Consider the following 22,549-nt stretch of genomic DNA (forward strand, 5'->3'; position numbering starts at 1 on the left):
CTGTTGATGGTGAGAAGAAACATCTCCAGAAACATCTTGTTCTTTGTAATCTGAAAGAAGTGTTTGAACTTTTCAAGGAAACAATCCTCCTGAAAGTTTTGCTGAAAATTTGCTGAACTTGGGCTGAAGCAGTGCATCCTTGCCGGATCTAGTGGAATGCATTCAGTTTGTGTTTGTACTATACATCAAAATGTGGAACTCAAAATGTGAATGATTATCTTTGAATTTCTAATGTACATTACGACACATTACACTGTACATGTACATGTACATGTATCATGTACACATTACGACACATTACACTGTACATGTACATGTACATGTATCATGTACACATTACGACACATTACACTGTACATGTACATGTACATGTACAATGCGTTTATATGGTTTTGGCCTTGATAGCCAATGTTAAAAAATCATAACAAAAAAACTGTAAAAGTGCCCGTCACAATTTTTCTGAATATTGTTGCTTACATCTTAAAATTGCATTGAAAAAAAAATTACGCATTTTGAAAAATACGCATTTTTGCAAATCAAGGTCAAAGGTCAAATTGTTGCGTATTTTTTTGGTGGTGCGTGGAAATTTTTTGATTTTATGTTATCAAATGTGGGCCATGTCAAGAGCTTCAAAATAATGTAAATATTATCTCGGTAGGTGATTTACTTTTGGAGATATGATTGTCCAAACATAGCAGGTCATGCTAATTAGTCAAAAGTTCGTTAAGCCGTATCTCCCAAAATAATGATCCGAATTACATAAAATTTGGGATTTGGGCATTTCTCAGGGAGTCCAATCAGCACACCGAATTTCATTTAAATCCGTGAGGGTCAGGTCCAAAAGCGTGTTGAATTGACACGGAATGACCCATACGATTCTTGTACTAGTGGTTTTCCTTCTGGACCATAAGTGTCAGTACACACTGACTTTACCTCCACTATTCATTTGTGCAGAGTCGTATAGCAACCATCTTAGTTAATCAGTCTTCATTAATGAAGCATTACTATCTAACCAGTGTAATGAAACACAACCATTTGGGTCCTTAACATAAACACGCCGTGTACACTTCTAATTAAACATCCAAACTTTAGATCGCTGATATTAATGTATATATAGCGCGGTATATCAGTTCCCTTTACACCCTGTGTACTGTCGACTCTATCATCAATTTACTGCATAAGCTTGAGTGTGTCCATGATGTATGGTCGATTCCTCTAGAACTGACTTGGACTAAACAGACTGCAAAGGTTTAACCGGAGGCGTTAGGATGAGAGAGGATGAGCAACGTGTCGTGTCATGAGTGATAGCTTTCGTGCGAGGTGGAGGGTCTCTTTGCAAAACGTGGGGGAAGAGAATAACAACAAAAAATGACAGAAAAAATAGAGGCGAACAGGTGTTTCTTTGCCATGGCAACCGTTTAAAGAGTTTTGTTTTCCTTTTGGGAGTTGAAAACCAGTCACGCGATAACTGGGGAGGGCATTAATTGCAAAGTGAATCGTAAATGATATTCTTTGAAATTACAACAAATCTTCTTTGTTTTCTTTCTTCTCTTGAGTTTCCTGAAATAAAGATTCTCATTACCACATAATATTCAGGCATAAAATTCCGAAATTATATAACCATCAATAATGCTTAATTATTTTCTTAGTTAAGTTGCTGTGAAGTGTTTTCTAACTATATTTGTGTGTCCCCGTCCCCCCGGTGATTTTTTGCGCTATACATGCTCTAGGATTGTCATCACCATTATTTTCTGCATAGATGAAGACGCTATTCCCACCGGGGGGGGGGGGGGGGTAGGGCCCCTCAGCCTATTTCCGTCTGTGATATTGATTTGAAAGGGCTGGGGATAAACAAGATGAGACTCATCATGGGGAAATGCTCGTCTGATTTGGCAGTTGCGCCGTGTTACTAAGGTAGAGGTAACGATTGCTATGAACCCGTTAAGTGTCTCCCTGATTCGCAGCTAGATTGCCCTGGACCTTTCTGTCTCTTCATTGCTGTACAACCTTGCTGTCAAGCATTGTGACATTTAACGAACTCTGGTTCTTGTTATTGTTTAATTTGGTTTAAGGTCGCGCCCAAAGTGTAGAGGATTGATTCAATGTACATCGTTCGGACACAATACACACCAGACTGATACACACACGACCCTTCGCAATGAGTTGCTAGGAATCGAGGCACTCAATGTATAGACGCTATCTTAATCGGAATCCCGTTTTGTAGTAATGTGCAGCTTGCTAAGCCGTGAAAGATTGTAACTCATAAATATAATCCTAAAATTATTCGTTTCACTTTAAACAGAAAATGTTTTCCAACTAAAGTATTGCTTCAAGACAACGCCTTTAAGCGCAATGCTACAATCTAACTATGTCGAATAATTTTCAGTGGATATGAGCTGCTACATGGCGTAAGCAGCGCTTGTTGGAAAACCAATCGATGAAGGAGATACCACAACGTGAACTGCACATGTAAAGGAAAGTGTGGATCATTAAGTTAATTTAAAAATATATAAATTTAGGAAAAACCACTACCTTCTTTGGAATAAGTCTTCTTACAACGAATTGATGTCCTAACTTTGCATAAAGAGACAACCCTACCCTCGTTTGGGCTAGTTCCGAGTTGGTTTATATTATGCTCTTTTAATATTATTTTATGCAAAAGCAAATTGAAATTCCTATGATGTTTGACTGAGAAAAGTGACCTAAATGGGGCCGGAGTTCCAGTACACTTTCCATCAATGAAGAAACAGGTTTATTTGTTGCATATATTAATACGTGAATTTTCTAATCTACAGGATCGTCAACCAGACTGCTAAAAGTTGTGGTTTCTATTTGTGAGTCTCTGATTGCGTCTGAGGACAGATTGAACGAGTTAGATAGGTCTGGTGGAGATGGTGATTGTGGCTCCACTATGAAGCGTGGTGCTGAGGGTGAGAGCATGATGTGGTGATTGATGGGTAGTTTCAACATTGCATTTTACGTAGTCCAATCTTTATCAATCAGTATCACGGTATGGGCCCTATATTCTACCCAGAAACGTACCATTTGGTGAATTTTTGTTAAATTAATGTAGTGTTCATCCATCTGCTTATTATTTCGAAAAATACAATTAGAAGAACTTGATCGCTCGTTCACCATCTTGGTCCCAAGTATGGATTTAGCAAAATTGTTACAATACCAAGAAAAGATCATACTATTTATTATTTTTAGGTTTACAGTTGTTTCAAAGGGAGATGCAAGCTGGTTGTGTCTTGTTAAAGATAGACTTGAACATTCAAGAAAGCAGCGTTTCAGCAGCAGTGAAGACACTTTAGCCAGATCCGATGACTCTGAAGTAGGAACTGATAATAATGGACAAGTCAAACACCCTCTCGGTTACTTCAATGCACAAACCTCATACTCGAGTACTCATTGAGACTGAACATTAATCATCAAGAGATAATGGACCACTAACAAACCGACTAGGATGATCGTGCCCACTGAGAAAAGAAGAAAACAAAGACCCAGAAAACGGGACAATTTTACTTATGAACGTGTGCTTTTTACTTTCTAGATGCTAATTATGCTGACAACTACGCTGATTTAATATTTACAACAATAACGGGTTTATATTTTAACTTTTTGTATACAGCTATATTGAGTAGTCGTGATTCTCTTGTTGCCATGGGAACTGCTGAGATGATTGGCGCCCTCGCCGGTATAGTTGGTGAGAGTATGGGCGGTTCCTCTGGCGGGGTGAGTAATCCGAAACGTAAACATACAAAGTACCTCACTGTCCGTCACTGTCTGTTCAAAGAGCAAATTTATTATCATTTTACTCTGTGACAACATCAGTGAAAGTAGCGGAACTATGTCAGTGCAGTTTGATGTCGGGTATTCTTCAATTGAGACAGTCAAAATAAGCAGATATTTGTTGCGTCTTTATAATTGCTTTTATGCAACAGTGACTGTGACTGTATTTCAGACATACTGCACTTAAGTATCCTCTTGGTTGAAAAGTGTGCTGTAATAAGACTTCGATATTGACCGTTATGAAAACCTCCGGGGTGACTGATATGTTGATATTAACTTCAAAATAAGTGAGATATCCATTTGAAGTATTCATTTTGTGAATAGACAATCGCCAATCTTGTGGGCGTTGTATCATTAATATTGATTGATTTGGATGGCTGCTATTTTGGAACCAAACACAAATTATACATGAATCTCACTTCATATTCTATGAAGATAAATGTTGACTCGGTATTAATGGTGAGACTGTGAGCCATGCAGTTAAATGGGGCACAACCTGGTTGAATACACTCTGCTTGCTTTATAATGGTTGTTTGATTAGTGTGCAACCAACCGAAATATACAAAAACAACTGGAACGTTGACTCATTTGTAACAGACTAGCCTTTAATTAATAGAATAATAAAAACAGAGTCACAGTCTACTGGCTTGTGTCAAACCGTAGGTCATCATTTTTCATGACATGCCAAAGATGTCTGTTTATAATAAGAAATACATAAACACAAGTTGCAATTTAAAATTAATACATGCTGTGAGTAGCCATCTTGGTTTTCACATTGGTCAAAAACTTACTTTTGGAGAAATGTCATTTAACATATCAAAAAAAAGACGGACCAACATCTGACATTATATAGAGTTTATTTTGTTTTAAGGCACTGGACACCTCTGGTTATTGTCAAATATCAGTATTCTCACTGGTTGTATCCAAACATTTCGAATCAGTTTATTATCAGCAATATCGGCCTTTTATATAAAGAATTTACAAATATTAGATAATGTGATTTTTTTTAACCATAAAACAGTACAACAAACACTACATGCAACAAAGGTCTTAATATTAATATATATATATTACATGAAAAGCGGGAAAAATATTTCAGAAAAACCAATACATATAAAATAAAAAACATGACGATCTATGTGTTATTGCACGAAAGAATCAACGTTCCGATTGTCCATTACAAATCCGGACACCTGGTGGGACATTACAGAAATTACCTGTGTCTCAAAAACTATGTTACATCGGAGGGAGCCGTTTCTCACAATTTTTTCAACAGCTCATCAAGTAAGTTTTAATGACCAATTGAGTAACAATTTCCACAGATTTGTAATCTTTAACACATTTTGGGATACACCAATTGAGAGTACTTGTCTTTGACAATTATCAAAGGTGTCCGGTGCCTTTAAGCGCCGATTTACAGAAGGACTGGTTAGAATAAGCTTATCACACATCTTGGGGATCAAGACAAATGAAACAATCAAGGGGCAGATAATTAACCTTATCACCATTACGACCGGGGAGCATATTCATACTCTTGAGGTGAATGCCTATTTCATGAACATTGGTTGTTTTGTTAAGTATCTACATAAAGAAAACGTTAATATTAATAGATTGGACTCAAATTCTCTTATGGATAGTTAGTTCCATTTCTAACTGGTGTGTTTTCATACCCCCATTAGCTCTACACGTTGTTCCTGACAGCAGCATCTAGACGGCTCCAATCTCATCCTGAAGCAACTCACTGGGTTGACGCTCTTGACGCTGGTATTCAGGCTGTATGCAGGTAAATAACAGACAAGACCGTCATTGTCAGGCAGTGAAGGACATGGTGTACCTACATTTTGACAGAAACAGTCCTTTGTTTTCAAATTGCTCACAAGACAAAGAAGCAACTGAAAGTTCACCCTGTCTTGTGTCCTTAGAGTTATGTGTATACACATTGAACTGCACTGTACTTTAGCAGGCAGACCATAGTGCTCAGCACATTTTGCCTGTTTGGGAACTGTTTGTGATGAGCAGTTGTTAAAACGATTCAACAAGTTATCGTATTTTCTGTACTTTAGCCCGCAGAAATAAAGAAGAGAGTGACAAAAAGAAGGACGACATACAATTAAATATGTAGCAGCTTAATATAGAAACCATTCGAGCAAAACATTTAAGGAAGAACCTGATCTAAACAATAATTTATTTGCATTCCTACTTTCACCCCCCCCCCCCCACCACCTTCTTGTTGCAGATATGGTGGAGCGGAGCCTGGGGACCGAACCATGGTAAGTCACGATTGACTGTCGTTATTTGTTTGTGTCCTTCTTTCTTGATACGCATTTCGGCATCTCATCTGCAATGTTGCTATTTCGCATTGTTCTTAATGGAATCGACTGAGATACTCCATAAGGAACCTACAGGTCTGGCTTTGCCCTATGAAGCATGCATGTTGATATGGCTCGACTCGACGACCCGATATTTCACGATTCTTATAAACAAGCCTCATTATTTTTTCTTTTACTTGCCATAAAGTGCAAAACCTAACCTATGGGACTTGCATCTCTTACCGTTGCAATTAGAATGATGTGTGTAATCTCATGTTCTACCTGAAGCACAAATTGATAAGCACTTACCTCTTCCGCTCCACTAATCGTTTGCAAATCATTTATGGGACATGTCACTAATTTTTGTAGACGGGAAGTTTATGTTGATTTATTTTTATCCGGTCTTTCGAAGGCCAAGCGCGAACTTATTTTAGTTTGCTGTTCTTGATAAATGTAAGGGTGCGTTTGTTATACAAGATACCCAAACGAGTATCTGAATCGCTGAGTTGTATTAAGATGTTTGCATTTCGATGACGAGGTCGTGCAGCATACTCATTCAGCCCAGTAAGATGCCTGTGATAGACTCGGGAAAGTACTGAGTATCATAATGCTAACACAAAGCTTATGTTCTTTATCCCCGATGCAAATGTATATCATTCAGCATAGTTGGTTCGTCTGTTTGTCTGTCTTGTCTGTCTGTCTGCTGTCTTAAGTATGTCTGTCTGTCTGTCTGTCTGTTTGTTTCGTCTTCGTATTGTCCTAAGTATGTCTATGTACCTTTTTATGTATTTTGTTGTATAAAGGCAAGCCGCTACAAACTGGCTTATTTTGGGCCTTGCCTCCACGCGTCTTCTGCTAGGTTATTCCTTTTCCGTCTTTCATTTTATGCATAACTAAGTAGTTTTGTCATTATTTTTTATGGACATGTGTTAGTGGAAATAAATTTAAATTGCATTGAATAGCATTTAACTGCATTGAGGGACCATACAGCTATTACGTTTGGCCCAGATGTGATTCATTTAATTAGTGTTGTACCAGTCAAGCTCCTTGTCGATTTAACTTCATTCCTTGCCTCACTCGAGTGAACGATGTCAGGATAGAGGAAATCACCTTCGAAGTAAAAGCACTCCTCAACATAAAGTGCAACCAACCAATGACATGTGTTTTGACTATACGTACTCAAACATAGTTAATGAACAGGAACAGAAACGGTTCATGCTTTTAATGTTTGAACTACATGTTTGAACTATAATGTTTGAACTATGATGTTTGGACTACATTAAACCACTGAAATAAAAATAAGAAATTGTCATTCATCAATCATTTTGAAAATGTCAAGCAGGGATATGCAAGCCTTAGTATATAAAACGTTTGTTTTTAGCGAGAGCTAGTCTCAAGGTTGCTAAATTGTACATGTTTTTCGTCTGTGTTATGTATGGTCTTAACTTGTTTGCCTTTTCACTTATAAATGTTCGGGATGAATTGAAACCAACATTGATTCAAGCATGTTCGTAAATGAACGTTGTGGTTAAGCCTAATGAATGGATCGTAAATTCTAAGCGTCTTCAACCAGTTGTTGAACTCGACTGTTGATCCCGTATTGACCATTGGCCTTATATTGTTTGAAGAGAATTGAAGTAGTCAGAGTTTGGGCCCTCATAACATGTAAACTAACCAAGACTGTTGAACAAATTATTTCATAGTTAATTTCTGGAGTTCTGTTGATCACAATCCAACTTGTACCATAGACACTGTTTAAAGGATAATACGGTTGAGTGACAACAATGCGAGATTCAAATGTTTCTTGAAAACATGGTGTAATTAAGAACCTATTGAGATGGTTGTCGAACTATTGCCGTTTGAACAACGTTTAATACTTGGTATCGACTATTCGAAGACGCGCTGAATAATTCATACCAAGTCTTCAATCCTAATACTCCAAACCCCGGGTTGTGTTCCGGCTCCTGGGATTGTTTGGTGTAGGATCGCTGTGCTAATAAGTGCACATTGCTCCTACGTGGATAACGGAGACCAGGTCAAAGCCGGAGTGTAATCCTAGGTTTGGAAAAGGCCCCTAACTCTCGGATTGTGATAATTTCATTGATATCTTTATTTTAAATATTCTGAGAGTGCAAACATCTTTTACTAGAGTCTTCAAGGAAAACACCTTTTAAAAGCATTACAAAGATCAAACAACTTCCTGAAAATAGCACACTCTTCTCACAATTGATTTGATGGCTAGATCCCTATAACCAAAACCCATTTAAGTAATAAGTGATTGTTTACACTCCCGCCTTTTTAAGTGTCCAGAGTGGTGAAGTGTCTATATTATCACCGTTTGCTTTTAGCTAAAAGAAATGCACTAAATATGAAACAAAGTATAAACAAATTATGAGCAGGTTGAATTAAGTGGTTCTGCATGATAACAATTCTGTATAACTCGGATGATGCAGGCTTAAACACTACCAGTTTGTTTCATACAAAAACAAACTATATTGTATATCACTTACATTTAATACTTTAACGTCTATTTTAACTTCATACAGCTGAAGTTGGGTGCATACTTCAGACGCGCAACCGAAGTCGTTTTTCTGCTTGCACCTTGTTATAATCACTTTCTGTTTAAGGCACTCAGCACGTTTGTTTTGTTCAAAGACCAGTACATGCACTTGGTGTATCCCAACAATATGCATAAAATAGCAATTCTGTGACCATTTCGGCTTATTATCGAAGTTGCAAGAAAACCACAGAACAAAACACTCGTGTTGCGCAAGTGTGTTCTTTCATGTTTGAGAATGTGTCCAGGCCTGAAGTCTTTCTCGGGTTCAATTATTTTAAGAGAAATTGTGTATTTCTAAAAAACGTTGTTACTTCAGAGGGAGTTGTTTGTCATCTTACACTACCAACGGCGCCCATTTGCCCGTTACCATGGTAGTTTTTTTATGCTTATACATGTATATATTTGTTGAGTAAATTTTACTAAACGTGGCCTTTCAGAGTCCTTGCTCGGCGAAGGGCCTGTTTCATTTTTACTCTTCGCCTTAATGGTAATGGATATTTTCAACATGAACCCAGACCCAAACGCCTGCATTTTTAGATTTCAAATCAACAGGTTGTGGTTTTTAAACAATTTAACAAAAAATCTAAATTATGATTTGGGCGTTGCTTGGATTGATTAATTCATGATTGGGTAAAAGGGTTTACTTTGATGGGAGTGGAGCCAGATTTCCGCCTTGATGTAATTAACATGAATGGCATTTCCCTTCAATCTATTTAGCTTTTATTTAATCTCTACCCACGCGCTGGTAAAAATACTCGGTGCGTTGATGGACTTTTGATAAGTGGCAGAATATTTCACTTAATGTGATACTCTGAAATAAGTACACACCTGTTTCCATTAGATCGCTTTTTGCTCGATCTGTGACACTATTACACTAACTTCCTTGAACAAAACCAAACAAAAACCTCTATGATTTTTGTTCTTTCTAAATTTGGTTTAAAAGCGGTTCAGTTTTGTCAGAGATTTTGAGGAGTTCCAATGCCACAAACGAAAAAAAGAAAAGAAAACAAAGCGGCTATTAGCATTCCCTCAAATTTGAAATGTTACAGATGTAATTATTTATTGTGGATTGGTATTCCGCCATTATTTACAGCTGCTTCATTTCATAGTTTATAAAGTTAACACTTTCTCTCTGCGTTTTTTGACAGCTCGACCCATTGCACGCTGCCTTGGCAACACTAAAACCAGCCCAGTCCAAACAGGAAGTATTGGACATATCCCACTTTAGGCAAGCCGTGGAGGTAAGACTTGATTCAATCATGATTGGTACGCGTATTGCTTGATGCCACACGAGACTTTAAAGTGCTATTCACACGACATCAATTTAACTGTGGTCCCTGGCTTAATTTTAGCAAGGTTGTATGCGGCAGTGTTTGACAAAATTTTGCAAGAGAACTCGGATAGTAGACAAAATAGTTGTACAAAAATGACAACCGTACTACAAGGGACCCTTGCTAAATTTGAGCACTAGATTTGCATTGGTACCGGACACGCCCTTCACTTGTCTGTTCCTGCCAACCTCACCTTTATAGTCGCGCCCAATGTTGAGTTCACTTTGATGTCGGACCTCCAATCACCTAATCAATTATTTGAGGAACCTGGTTTTGTTTTAGTCACTCAGAAGGGAGAGGAGTGGGGGGGGGGTGGGGCTCAAAGATTACATCAGAGAAAGCGACTGCACTGAATACAGAAGAACCATGTATAGTGAAAATGTAATCAACGTCCCTAGTTGAGATTGGCAAAGTGTTTTTACAGGCCAGCAGGGGGAAGCATTTTGTGGTTCATTTGGCAAACTCCACGAGTTCGACCTTGGCGTATAAGATGTAATTGCATTGCACAGAGGATGGCATGCTCATGTCGTGATCCAAATAATTATTGCAAAGTGTAACCGGGGTAACTGTAGTGACGTATTACCTTAATGTTGTTTTGTGTCCCCTCCATCCGTAGGAACCACATTTGTTTTCGACGATAACTATCATGATTATTATTAACATTATATTGAAATATGTTTAGTCATTAGACTTTCACCCAACATTATTCATTTTGTTGTATTACCACGTTAGGGACAAGACTAACTAACTTCTATTTTTTTTGTTCACATTGGGGACGAGACTTCATGACTTGTGTATTTGAAGACACATTTTTGGTTGTATCGCCACGTTAGGGACAAGACTTACTGACTTCTAAATTTGAATGTTTTTTGTTGTTGTATTACCACATTTTATAGGGATAAGACTTACTGACTTCTAATCTTTTTTTAAAGACATTAGGGACGAGACTTCCTGACTTTTATATTTGAAGGGACCTTTTTTTGTTGTATTACCAAGTCAGGGACAAAACTTACTGACTTCTATATTTGAATTTTGTTGTTGTTGTATTACCACATTTTATAGGGATAAGACTTACTGACTTCTAATCTTTTTTTAAAGACATTAGGGACGAGACTTACTGACTTTTATATTTGAAAGGTTTTTGGGGTGCCCGGCTCATGTCAGTTAGTGTTGTATTGACTCTTTTCAACACACACCACTCAGACGTCATTATTGCAGACTCATAAACCACACTATCCATGAGGTATTGGTGTTTTATCATTTAGTTTGACGCCGCTGTCGTCGAGAGTAGGGATATAGATTTTCGTATGTTTATCGGCGTCCATGTTTTATGCATAGACAGTAAGTGAATCCGTTAGTTGTAATGTATTCGGTGGGTTGAAATAAATCTTCAAGTATCCAGTCATCATAAATGTGAATTGCTGACAATACCAGAAGTGGCTTTTCGTATGGTGAGAAAGCAGACAATAATCTTTAAATTGAAAAACCTAAAAGTCAAAGAACGACTCTTCCCAGCCCCACATCACTGTTCGCCGGTGTGAAGTCCCTTGACCGACGGAGCCCAGATTAGAGCCTTACCCCCTTGCCGTGGTTTGAGCAGGCCAATAGGGCCTATTTCATCAGCACATCTTCATCTTGTGACTGTGATATCCACCCAACCCCACAAGCTCAACCTTTCCTTAAATAACCGTTGAAACAACGCTTGGGGTTGTTTATTTTGTTTTATTTTGAAAAAGTACTTGTCATAATTCAGATAAACTTCATTCACAATTTTATCAAATCAAGTCAGTTTTTTTTTCAGACTAGTCCCTTTAATAGCAACGTCAGCTGCTTACATTATTATGCGTCCTATTTATAAAATAAACTAATAACTAATTTATAACAAAAGCAACCCCGCATTTCTGTACTGTCCATTATTGCACGAGCTCGCCATGGCTGAGCGATGCATTGAACTCGGGGGCGGGGGGGGGGGGGGTGTAGAACGCTTGTTTGAGCAGTCATGACGTTCGCGTCCTCAATAGAAACTCTTTAATCGTTTCCCATCGCCCATCAGGAGGAAATAGAAATAGGCTACATGCAAACGTATATTTTGTTATATTTTCTCCGGTATGACTTATATTACATATACATAATTTGCATAAGCTGTATTTGTCTAGTGCGTATCGAAAGCGAGAACAAATCGAAAGAAGACCAACCTTTTTTTTTTTAAAGGGTCTGAATTCTTCTTTGAGAACACACAACACGATGTCCACATATTTACTTTAAATTGGTTTAAAGACAATGATATTAAAAAGCTTCCCTTAAAATAGTACTTGCTGATGTGCGATAGTTATTGAGAAATAATTAAAACAAGTCACGAAAATTATTTTAGTATGTATAACTTATTTACCAGTTATTATCGTAACATTGTTTTACCCACTTCTCAAAAAACAACATCACCTCAGCAAGTAATATTTTAAGGGAGCTTTCTACCAGTAATATCTTTACATACTTTTGTACCTGATATTCTTAATTAATATTTTTATCTATCTGTTTGTTGTTAAATAATTTTAAGCGTTTTTGTCTGTACTGTTTGTATCATGGCCAGTTTTAATTTCCCCATTGTGGAATAATAAAGTTCTTATCTTATCTTATCTTATCTTATCTTTAAGCCTTGACGTTTAATGTCAATTTGTTGACGTAATGTTTTGTGTTAAAAAAGTACACAAATCCTTTAATGAAAACAAACTGCTCTGTCCATATTATGTTCTTGAACTTGGGTGTGATCCCTGGCAACACGGCAGTTAAACGTGTAAAGGCTTCTGATGACTGGAACCAAAATAGGGAAACCACAACAAAATTGTTTTATAACTCGGTTGATAGAGCACCAGCATGTATCCGGATGTCTTTGGTTCAAACCCCACTCTTGTTAATTTCCATTGTCACATCATACACATATTTTGTTAAAATTAATTTAAAAACAAAAAAGGACGAGGATGCTAGTTTTTTTTTTTGGGGGGAAGCCCCTAATGCGAAGCTTGTGTGCAACTAGTTTAAAGGTACTCGATACGTTTGATTACTCAACATGTATGTTATACAGTTTACTTGGTAACGACCAACAGAGAGAAGCTGTTGATATTATAACACATTGTGAAAAACCCTTTGAAGTAATGTAGTTTTTGATTTTGAGAAGGAGCTAATTTCTCACTTACATTTTTGTAATAATGTCTCCAATTACAGGTTCTCATTATTGCGCTGAGCCTAATAATAACAACACATTCTTATGTAGCGTATTCACAATAACCGTATCAATGCGCTTTACATAGTGCCGTGGTCATAAGAGGGCCAATAACACCATTTTTGTTTTATTGTTTCTCAGCTCCCTTGGGAGTATACAACCTGGGCAACCTTTTATATCGCTCAAAGGACCTTTTCAAACACAATAGCAACCTCTACCATCGCAGGTACCCATTTATACCTCTGGATGAGGAGAAGTAATTAAAAGAATCTTGCTCAATAACACAAGTGTCACGAAATATCACCACTCTTTTCTAAAAAAAACCATATTGGGGGACAGCTCGAAATGTAAAAAGTGGTGTTTTTCACTCTCTACCGAAAGGAACATGTATAGTTGCACGTTGAGAATTGAGACTGACAAAAGAGAACTGTATATCATAATTACTTCAAAAATGCAATGTACAATTTGCAAACAATCAAATTATTTAAATGGCAAGGTACTTCATGATGGTGTGTCCATGCATGAAGCCCATGCATGATTGGGCTTGTGATGTTAGTAAATAACCCACCGTTTGTAGACGGATTTTGTTGTTGTTGGAGTTTTAGCTTTTCCTTGAGAAGATCGGGATATCGAATTCAAGATGACTGGATAACTCATTTCATGAATTTTCTCGTGTCTTAAACTATGGGCTAATATAAGACAATGATACTTCGTTAATGCTTATTATAAAAGTCAGAAAACAAGAATACGAAGTCGATTTGAATTTTTGGGAAGAACTTCATATTGCAATTGAAGCAACTTGTGAAAATTCCATCGAATTGGGTTGAAACGATTTACTGGAACGTCGTTAAGGACTGATGTCTTTGATTTGTTGCGTCTTTATATCTGGTTTATTTCGACTGTGGCAATTAAAATAAACGATTTCATCTTTTGTATTTTAGTTTTTATGTTCTTTCATAAACATGAGTGTTATCCGTGGGTACTGCAATTCATTGTTGTATCTCGTCTCGAAACATCGATGTGTTGTTAAATAAACACACTTGTTTCTAGCTTCGGAAGTACTTTTACCACACCCTACAAATGTTACATCCAAACTAATTATAATCTACACCTTACACCTGAACCATCTACCACATAGAAACACGATCTACCATATACTCATCAACCTTCACTTATTTGCTGCCCAACCTTTCAGGAAAAGTGTATATGAGTTGATGGATGATGGTGTTGATGTCGTAACTTGATTCCATTCTGCATCTACTAATCACAATGATTAATGTCATGTAATATTCGGTATCATTATTCACAGCTGCCGTCTACCATCTGCCTTGATTGCAGATTCTTAATATACATGTCTTGCTGATGAGAAGGGTTTAAAGCTGCTTAACCAAATGGCTGTTAACAATCTGTATTACTCTCCGTTCAAACTGTCTCTATAAATCTACACATTGTTCAAGAGATGTGCAGTAATATTGCATGATATCATAAGCATGGACGCCGATATGCGAGACTAGTATATTCCTTTTCGTGACATGTCCCTTTGGTGGTACTGTTGTTGTGTTTGTTAATATAATATTTTTAGTGTAACTTAATTGTTGAGACCAGATGTTATAAAAGCACCAACCGGTTTTTCGAAGGAAAGGTTTTTATGACTGGATAAATGGTGGTGCATCTCAGCCACAACGTTTTTTTTTGCAAACTGTTATTGTCGTATTATTTAGTTCATGTGAGCTTGTCCTGTTAGGTTCATTAAACGACGTATGTTTAAAACCCTAGACTTCTTGAAGACTTATCTTCCTTAAGGACCTCTACGGAGGTAAGCTACCTCTGGGGGGGGGGGGGGTAATCTAACTCCAGATTGTACAATGTATATTGTATGTTGCAGGCTGCACTTTGTGTTTTTGTTGCTACCCAAAGATGCCGAATTCCTGATGTTGTCAGTGATGTATTATCCCTGCATACCCCCTTCCCAAATTATGGATTTATTTATACCTGTAACCCACTGTGGATACATCTTAAACAACCAAACATGTTTCTATAAGTCATTCTTGTATTGTTTTTATCCCCTAGGCAGCGGAAGATAAAGCGGTGGAGACTGGCTTGATGGAGGCTAGAGCAGGACGAGCTAGTTATGTCAACCGGGATCTAGTAAAGGGAGTAGACCCTGGGGCACAGGCAGTGGCAATCTGGCTCCGTGCTGCATGTCGAGCTTATGACGTTGATTAAGGCACTCATCTCATCCCATGCTGTTTTCATAATATTAGAAAAGAAAAACAATATTTTCTCATGTAAATTTATACAGTTTTCAATCATACCGTTCAGGAAATAGTTATAATTAATAGCACTATATTTAGCTATATCAGGGATGTCATACATCGGATAAATTAACTATTTTGGGTATGCATATTAATGTCAATTATTTTGTTTCACTTTCTTTGCAAATTATACAAGTTCTGGTGCTGAGGCACCGGAGTGTTGGTTCGAATCCCGATCGTGACACTTGTGTCGTTGAGCAAGATACTTTACTATAATTGCTTCTCTTCACCCAAGGGTATAAATGAGTACCTGCGAGGGTAGAGGTTGATATTGTGTTTGAAAAGGCCCTTTGAGCGATATAAAAGGTTACCCAGGTTGTATACTCCCAAGGGAGCTGAAAAACATTTAAAACAAAAATGTTGTTTTTGGCCCTACAATGACGGCACTAATGTAAAACGCATTGATACGGTTATTGTGAAATGCGCTACATAAGTATTGGTTGTTATTATTAGGCTCAGCGCAATAATGAAAACCTGTAATTGGAGACATTATTACAATTCCCCTCCATCCCTCATTAAAAATAATGAGAAATACTAAGATCTCCCCCCCCCCCGAAACATCAAACTGTTATAAAAATGTTTAAATTGATTAACATGATTCTTAAACCACATCTCACTTCCCATTAAAAATGAATAAATTGTTTCCCCGCGACATATAGGCCTTCTGCCAGTATAGTTTAGACAGAATCGACAGCATTATTTGATTATACGAAGCCAAGTGCCGATAGCAGTGCGTTTTACAAAACCTTCTTCGTCTCGGGGTTAATCCTAAAATGTCTGCAGTGAGCATGATTAACAAATTTTATCAACAGCACCAAGTGGCTGTATGCAATCCAAGAGGTCTAACTCGACTCGCTGCTAGGCTCAAGACAATAATATGGAATTGATTTGACCCTTATTACTTCCATTTTTATATTTTACTTTTCAGAAAAGTAATAATGAATGGGAAAAAAATCACCATCAACGTAATTTGTTTCTCGTTTTATTACGGGTTTTGAACGATAATCACCAAGATAACCTTGCCAGTAAATTTCACTAAAATTGAAGTCTGATCACATCTGTCTCCGAGAACATTTTGGGGGCATAACTAGTTTGTAAGATGATGATTTGTGTTGATTTATTATTGTTCGTCAAATCATAGAAATGATACTTAATAACTGTACGATAAACACCCTCATATAAATTGATAATTCTCACTCCAACTTGTCACTCAGTAAATGACAGAAGACAATGTAATATTGTTCTGTTTTAGTGAGTTTTATAAACAATGGTCCAATTATTTTCACTCCGCATTTGATTCCATAAGAGTCAAAGTTTTCTTCAAAAAATGTCAGATGTTGTCTTAATTGATCTGATGGTAGAGAAATAACACTCACATTGGTGTCTTATTTCGATTAAATTTATGTTAAAAAGAAACAGCAGCAGAAACAAAAACTAAATTAAAGAAATATTTATAAATAAAATAAACGGATAACTATATGTTGTATACTTGTTGCCACATTATTCATGTTAGTTCACTATTAGTATGTTAACATTGAGACTAAAATCATGAAAATGTGATGTCGAATCTATTTATAATTTATTTTGTTACCAAAAACTTACCACTTGGGTCTGTTATTGCCTAGTTGAAGGCAAAGTCACGTACATGAGAAGTACGATTCGTAATACCATGACAACACACACCTTTTTAAATCCTGACTTTATATATTTACTGTATTATTTGAGAATTGTGTAATTTGAGTTCATATTCTGTACATGTCTTTTTATGTCGTTTGATGAACACGAAAAGGCTTGTTTTTTATTACGTGCATCAAATAAATGATTTGACTTGACAGAATTGATCGGCTGCTAGATTCTATTTGATAGCTTTGACATGCCAGGTCACTGCGGGAAGCGTAACACACACACGTGGACATCACCTGCTGAAATTGTTGCTTAATGTAGTATTGAATTATCCCGTTAAGACTTATTGCATTTGTAATGACAAAAATTATAGCCTTGCTGACTCCTAATGGGATAAAATCAAAGGGTGAATGCCATAATATAATTTTATTTTGTTTAGTTTGAAGGCCAACATATGTCTGTCATTCCTTGAGTGTCAAACTATTTGGTGTTTTATCGGTCAATTATAAACACTGGATGATATATCCATCTGAAAGGTTCAAATTGTTTTGTTTGATTTGGGTTATTTTCCCAACGATCGTTTATTACAACTTCGTTTTGAATAACATTACGTACGTATTCATAATAGTATTAAGGTATAAATGCAAACCGCAAATTAATTCCCCCATCCCCTTTGTAAGAGTGTGGGGGGGGGGGGTATTCACATAATGGCGCATTCGAACCTTAGGAAAATAAAAACAAACTGAAAGCAACAAACAAACACACAACAATTAAACAAACAAACAAACAAACAAACACCCCCTATACACAAACAAACACCCCAACAAACAAAAACGCCATGTCATTATAAGTAATACAGGCGTCAAAAAAAAAAAAAAAAAAAAAAAAACAGTGTCATAGAAAAATGTTTCCTATTATTTTGTATTCAATTTAATTGAATTAATTTTAATTGTTGTTCGTTTTTCAGTAATTAATACTATATGGCTGGTAAGAGCATTTTAATGGACTGTCCTATTGTAAATTTCTTACGGATGCCTTTTGTTTTCAACAACCTTTTAAATGGCAATTTTATTAAGAAGTTGCTATTATTATTGCCCCGATGTTTGAACTATTATGCGCGCGTCCTAATGCCATGAGCCAGTTCGTAGCTTCCATTCATTGTAATGCGTACTGCCCAGTGTGTACAGCGTGCCTAGTGACTGCTCATGCACAGGCCTAGCTGCGCATGGAGCGTGCATACATCGATTGATTTGTAGGGATGTTTTGAGGCAGCGCTCACAATCAGATTGGCAGGAATGAGTTAGCAAGTGAACACGAGACGTCAAACACAACGAGGTCCGTGGAACACAAACAATCAATTCACAATTCAACAAAGAAGTCAATTGAAATGATTCTTATAACACAGGCTCTCATCAGCGACTGTCCCTGTCTTTCTAAGGTGAACGTTACATCATGTGTACCAATAGTCTACGGTGTGACACGTCGTACACCACCACCACTGCTCGGTCACTCGTATTACAGAGTCGGATGGTATAGCTACAACCTCAGTGATTGTGTGATATTTCCCGTGGATGTTTATGATAATTTCGGGTCCTAGTTCATGGTGATACATATTAATTTTCTTGGGTGAATATATGTACTGGCAGTAAGTGTGTTGGTGTTTACATCAACTTCAACAACTTCCAAGGTTGCGATTGACACGCTGTATGAACACGAAATATTGCACTAGCTCGACAGCTACTCAAGAATATACCGACACATGTTGACCATGTAAGTGTATGCATAGAGAACCACACAGTGTTTACTGGTGGGTTTTTGTGCTGGTAAATGGATAGTTTACATTGATCAGTGAGCCATCTACAGTCGTTAACCACAGAGAAAGGTTAAAACTGACCTGCTGTAGTTTTATCTGGGTAGGCTTTCTGGTGACAGAACTTACATTGTGAACGACAGAACGTGAACTGTTTGGTACTGAAAGTGACACAGTGAGTGGTAGATTCACGTAATACATGCACGGTTCAGGGATACCTCAACTTCAAGAATTTGAATTCTTCCTTCGAGCACAAAATACTCAAAACAGTAAGTACACACTATTGGAGACGTTTAGTACTATAATGGGTAACATTATAATGACACATTCCAGTGTTGTCACCAAATATGGTGTATGTGGTGTTTCCTAAAAATACAGTAATGTCAATGGCTGTTATGTAATGGGGCCAGACCATTATTTCCACAAAAAGTAGCCAAGCACAACAAAACTGTGTCACCATAGAGCAAGGAACACGTATAGTACAATTGGTGTCTGGTATCCTGCTCATTTCTGCTTAGCAGCAATTGTTAAGTGATAACATATTTTCTGCTGAAGCACCTTTATTAAAGTGGGCCCAGATGACGAATATCTCAATATTTCAGTAGTTTTGATCAGTTTACCTTCAACACTACGTCATAATGTAGATGGATTAAAGGGTTCACATAACCGTATCATTGACTCAATTCAGTTGTCCACGTGAATAATAATGCACTTTATTGATGTGTGACCTTTGACATACAACATCTCATTAAATAACTTCCAGTGTCATTCAATCATCTCGTTTGACTATATACAACTGTTGTAACGCACCGTTGTAACAGGGACGCAGGAGATATTATGTGTATGGGTCGAAGTTTTAACTGGACCACAGGCCGATGCCAATAGTTTTGAGAATTGTCGATGGTGTTCGAATTGAAGTGGTCAATAATTTGTATGACGGATACTGACACCGACTGTTATTTGAATGGTGACCTTTTTATAAAAAATTTTATAACCTTTTTATAAACAATATTATAACCTACTGTACTTGTATGACAAGGTGATGTGGTGCAATCTGAAGTGAACTTAACCCGAGACACCGACCGGTCAAAGTCAGAGCCTTTCTATAACGGAACCGACGGCTTTATACTTGTACTGAACGAAGCACTTATCTCACATAATTATTGCTGAGCAGGAAGCGATAAACATTAAAACAAATATCACGTAAAAAAAAAGTGATGCTTTTGACTTGTTCCCTCCCTGCGAATGTTTGTTTAGCAGGAAACTTTGCTAATCATCATTTTCTGCTTAGAGGCTTTATGGAATTGTGTTCACTTCTGGAATGGTTTTAACCCTAACCCTGCCTTTGACCACCGCCGAACTACCTTATCATAACACTAAAGACCAAATCCTCCCCGATTATAAAATAGTTGTACACACCTTTAGTGATTGTGTGGGTAGGGCCTATACATATTGTTTAAACATTTTACAATTATTTACATTTTTAGTTCCATTTAAATAATGATTTTGACAGGCCTACGCATTAGATAATTTTTGTTTAATGTAAATGGATTTAGATTTGAATGCACATGGTCATCGCCGCGTGCTACAAACCATTGCCACCATTAGGCCAGTACTAAACTACATGTAAGTGCTTGTATAGTATAACATACGGAGCTCTAACATGAGGTAGCCTAACACGTGTTCGTCATTATCTGTACGAATACCTAAATAAAATAATGCATCAATTAATGAAAAAACACTGAGCTGTTTCATGCCATAATAGAAAGAGACATTGAAAACTAAAATGATTGAAATACGCTCTTGGAACAAACTAAACCAGGTCAATTGTTCCATGTGACTAAACCGGATTGTTCTCCTTTGGTCCATAGCCTATTATGGTTAAAACTTCCACGGTCTGAGGTTCGGATGAAGCGGAACCATTATTTCATGTCTTGATCTGTCCCTTGGTGAACGGCAATAAGTTCAGCATCTTCCGCAATCATCAATGTTTTTTCTTTCTGTTTAAACACAAATAATTTGATTCCTGCTTAATGTGACTTTACATCCGTTGAACCGGGTTTGTAAGAATGAATGGCTCAGTATGATTCAGACTGGAGTCTGCATACATTTCGTTTAAAGACACTGGACACTATTGGTAATTGTCACCAACCAGTCTTCTCACCTGGTGTATCTCAACATATGCATAAAATAACAAACCTGTGCCGATTTGAGCTTGATTGGTCGTCAAAGTTGCGAGATAAATATGAAAGAAAAACACCCTTGTCACATGAAGTTGTGTGCTTTCGGATGCTTGATTCCGAGACCTCAAATTCTAAACTTGAGGTCTCGAGATCAAATTCGTGGAATATTACTTCTTCCTTAAAAACTACGTCACTTTAGAGGGAGCCGTTTCTCACAGTGTTTTATACTATCAACAGCTCCCCATTACTCGTTATCGAAATAGGTTTTATGCTAATAATTATTTTAAATAAATTACCAATAGTGTCCACTGCCTTTAAGGGTAGCGTTTGATCCGAACCTTGACTTGTAATTACCGTTCATGAAACATGGCCTTCTAATTGAAAACGTGCTGGCATAATAATTCCTACCAGCATGTATTCTCCGGTAAAACTGTGCCCCCACCCCCCCCCCCCCCCCCAAAAAAAAAAAAATAAATCGGTTTCACAATAATTGATATTGCTAGATCTAATGTGTCCACGGGAGTGGTACGCGATCACGATCGTTCACTCTACTTACCACCCTTCACCGGTGCATACAAACATAATGCACCTTCAAACAATTGAAATATATTTGGTTGTTCAACACACAATTTTTTTTTCTCCCTAGTTTAATGATCAGCCGATTGATTTGTGGGATTCGTTGGTATTACCACAGTATGGTATTATAGAAATATTATCTGTAAAATTAATTTGGATCAGAAGTGCTTTTAAGCACAAACACTATTAAAATAGTGTTTGTACTTTTCTGGATTTCATGGGGCTTCGCTTTGAACCCCACCTCGGGGCCACCAGGCAGGCCCCTGGACCCAAACCGTTACCCGGACCCGTTAGGCCCCATCCCTACGGGGTACGGATGAGATATGTTCTTAAAGTAACTAATTAATTACTGTGACATCAAGGCAGCGTATTAGAAAAGTGCAATCTCGATATTATTCCCGTCTGACAGCACTTCCCCAGGGAGCCTTGTTACAAGGTACCATGGCTGTTGAAAATCACACATCACTGTCTCTTACAGATGTATGTATTACGATTTGTTCTTCATCGCTTGTAAAGGTCTGCACCTCATTGGTGACACACCCTTTACTCAGTCAAGTAGGCTACCTTGAAGATTCACACGCGATTATCTCAGATGAGCTATTCAATCATGTAGTATGTGTCTTGTGGTGGGCTGTCTTGTTTCCATTAATATATTAATATTATGCATTATTCCATCAATGAGCACTTTCGGGAACGGGCAGCTCTCCTGTGAAGCAGAGAATAGTTAGATTGTGCTTGAAAGTAAATTAGCATTGACTATTGATGGTATATGACAGAATTTGTGATTTGTTTAAAGCATTGATATAATCACTGTTAAGTTTAAATACTTCGGA

General features: G+C 37.3%; 2 protein-coding genes across 3 annotated transcripts in view; both read left to right on the forward strand.

Moving 5' to 3' along the window:
- The window catches only part of LOC139936253 (triokinase/FMN cyclase-like), a 31,635-nt gene extending 13,493 nt beyond the window's left edge, over window positions 1-18,142 (forward strand). The window contains exons 11-16 of one of the 2 annotated variants that reach the window (XM_071931038.1): window positions 2,796-2,930; window positions 3,632-3,735; window positions 5,472-5,575; window positions 6,029-6,062; window positions 9,810-9,902; window positions 15,280-18,141. In XM_071931038.1, the coding sequence (XP_071787139.1) occupies window positions 2,796-2,930; window positions 3,632-3,735; window positions 5,472-5,575; window positions 6,029-6,062; window positions 9,810-9,902; window positions 15,280-15,435 (626 nt within the window). In that variant the 3' untranslated portion in view covers window positions 15,436-18,141. Of the gene's footprint in view, window positions 1-2,795; window positions 2,931-3,631; window positions 3,736-5,471; window positions 5,576-6,028; window positions 6,063-9,809; window positions 9,903-15,279 lie in introns of both variants that reach the window. The other variant, XM_071931039.1, reaches the window with a different exon arrangement.
- Window positions 18,143-18,443: 301 nt separating this feature from the next.
- Window positions 18,444-22,549, forward strand: part of LOC139936126 (short transient receptor potential channel 4-like) — a 72,958-nt gene continuing 68,852 nt past the window's right edge. The window contains exon 1 of the mRNA XM_071930859.1: window positions 18,444-19,226. The gene's annotated coding sequence lies outside the window, so the exon portion shown is untranslated. The remainder of the gene's footprint in view (window positions 19,227-22,549) is intronic.

Source organism: Asterias amurensis, chromosome 4 (assembly GCF_032118995.1).
Source record: "Asterias amurensis chromosome 4, ASM3211899v1".
NCBI classification, from domain to species: Eukaryota; Metazoa; Echinodermata; class Asteroidea; order Forcipulatida; family Asteriidae; genus Asterias; species Asterias amurensis.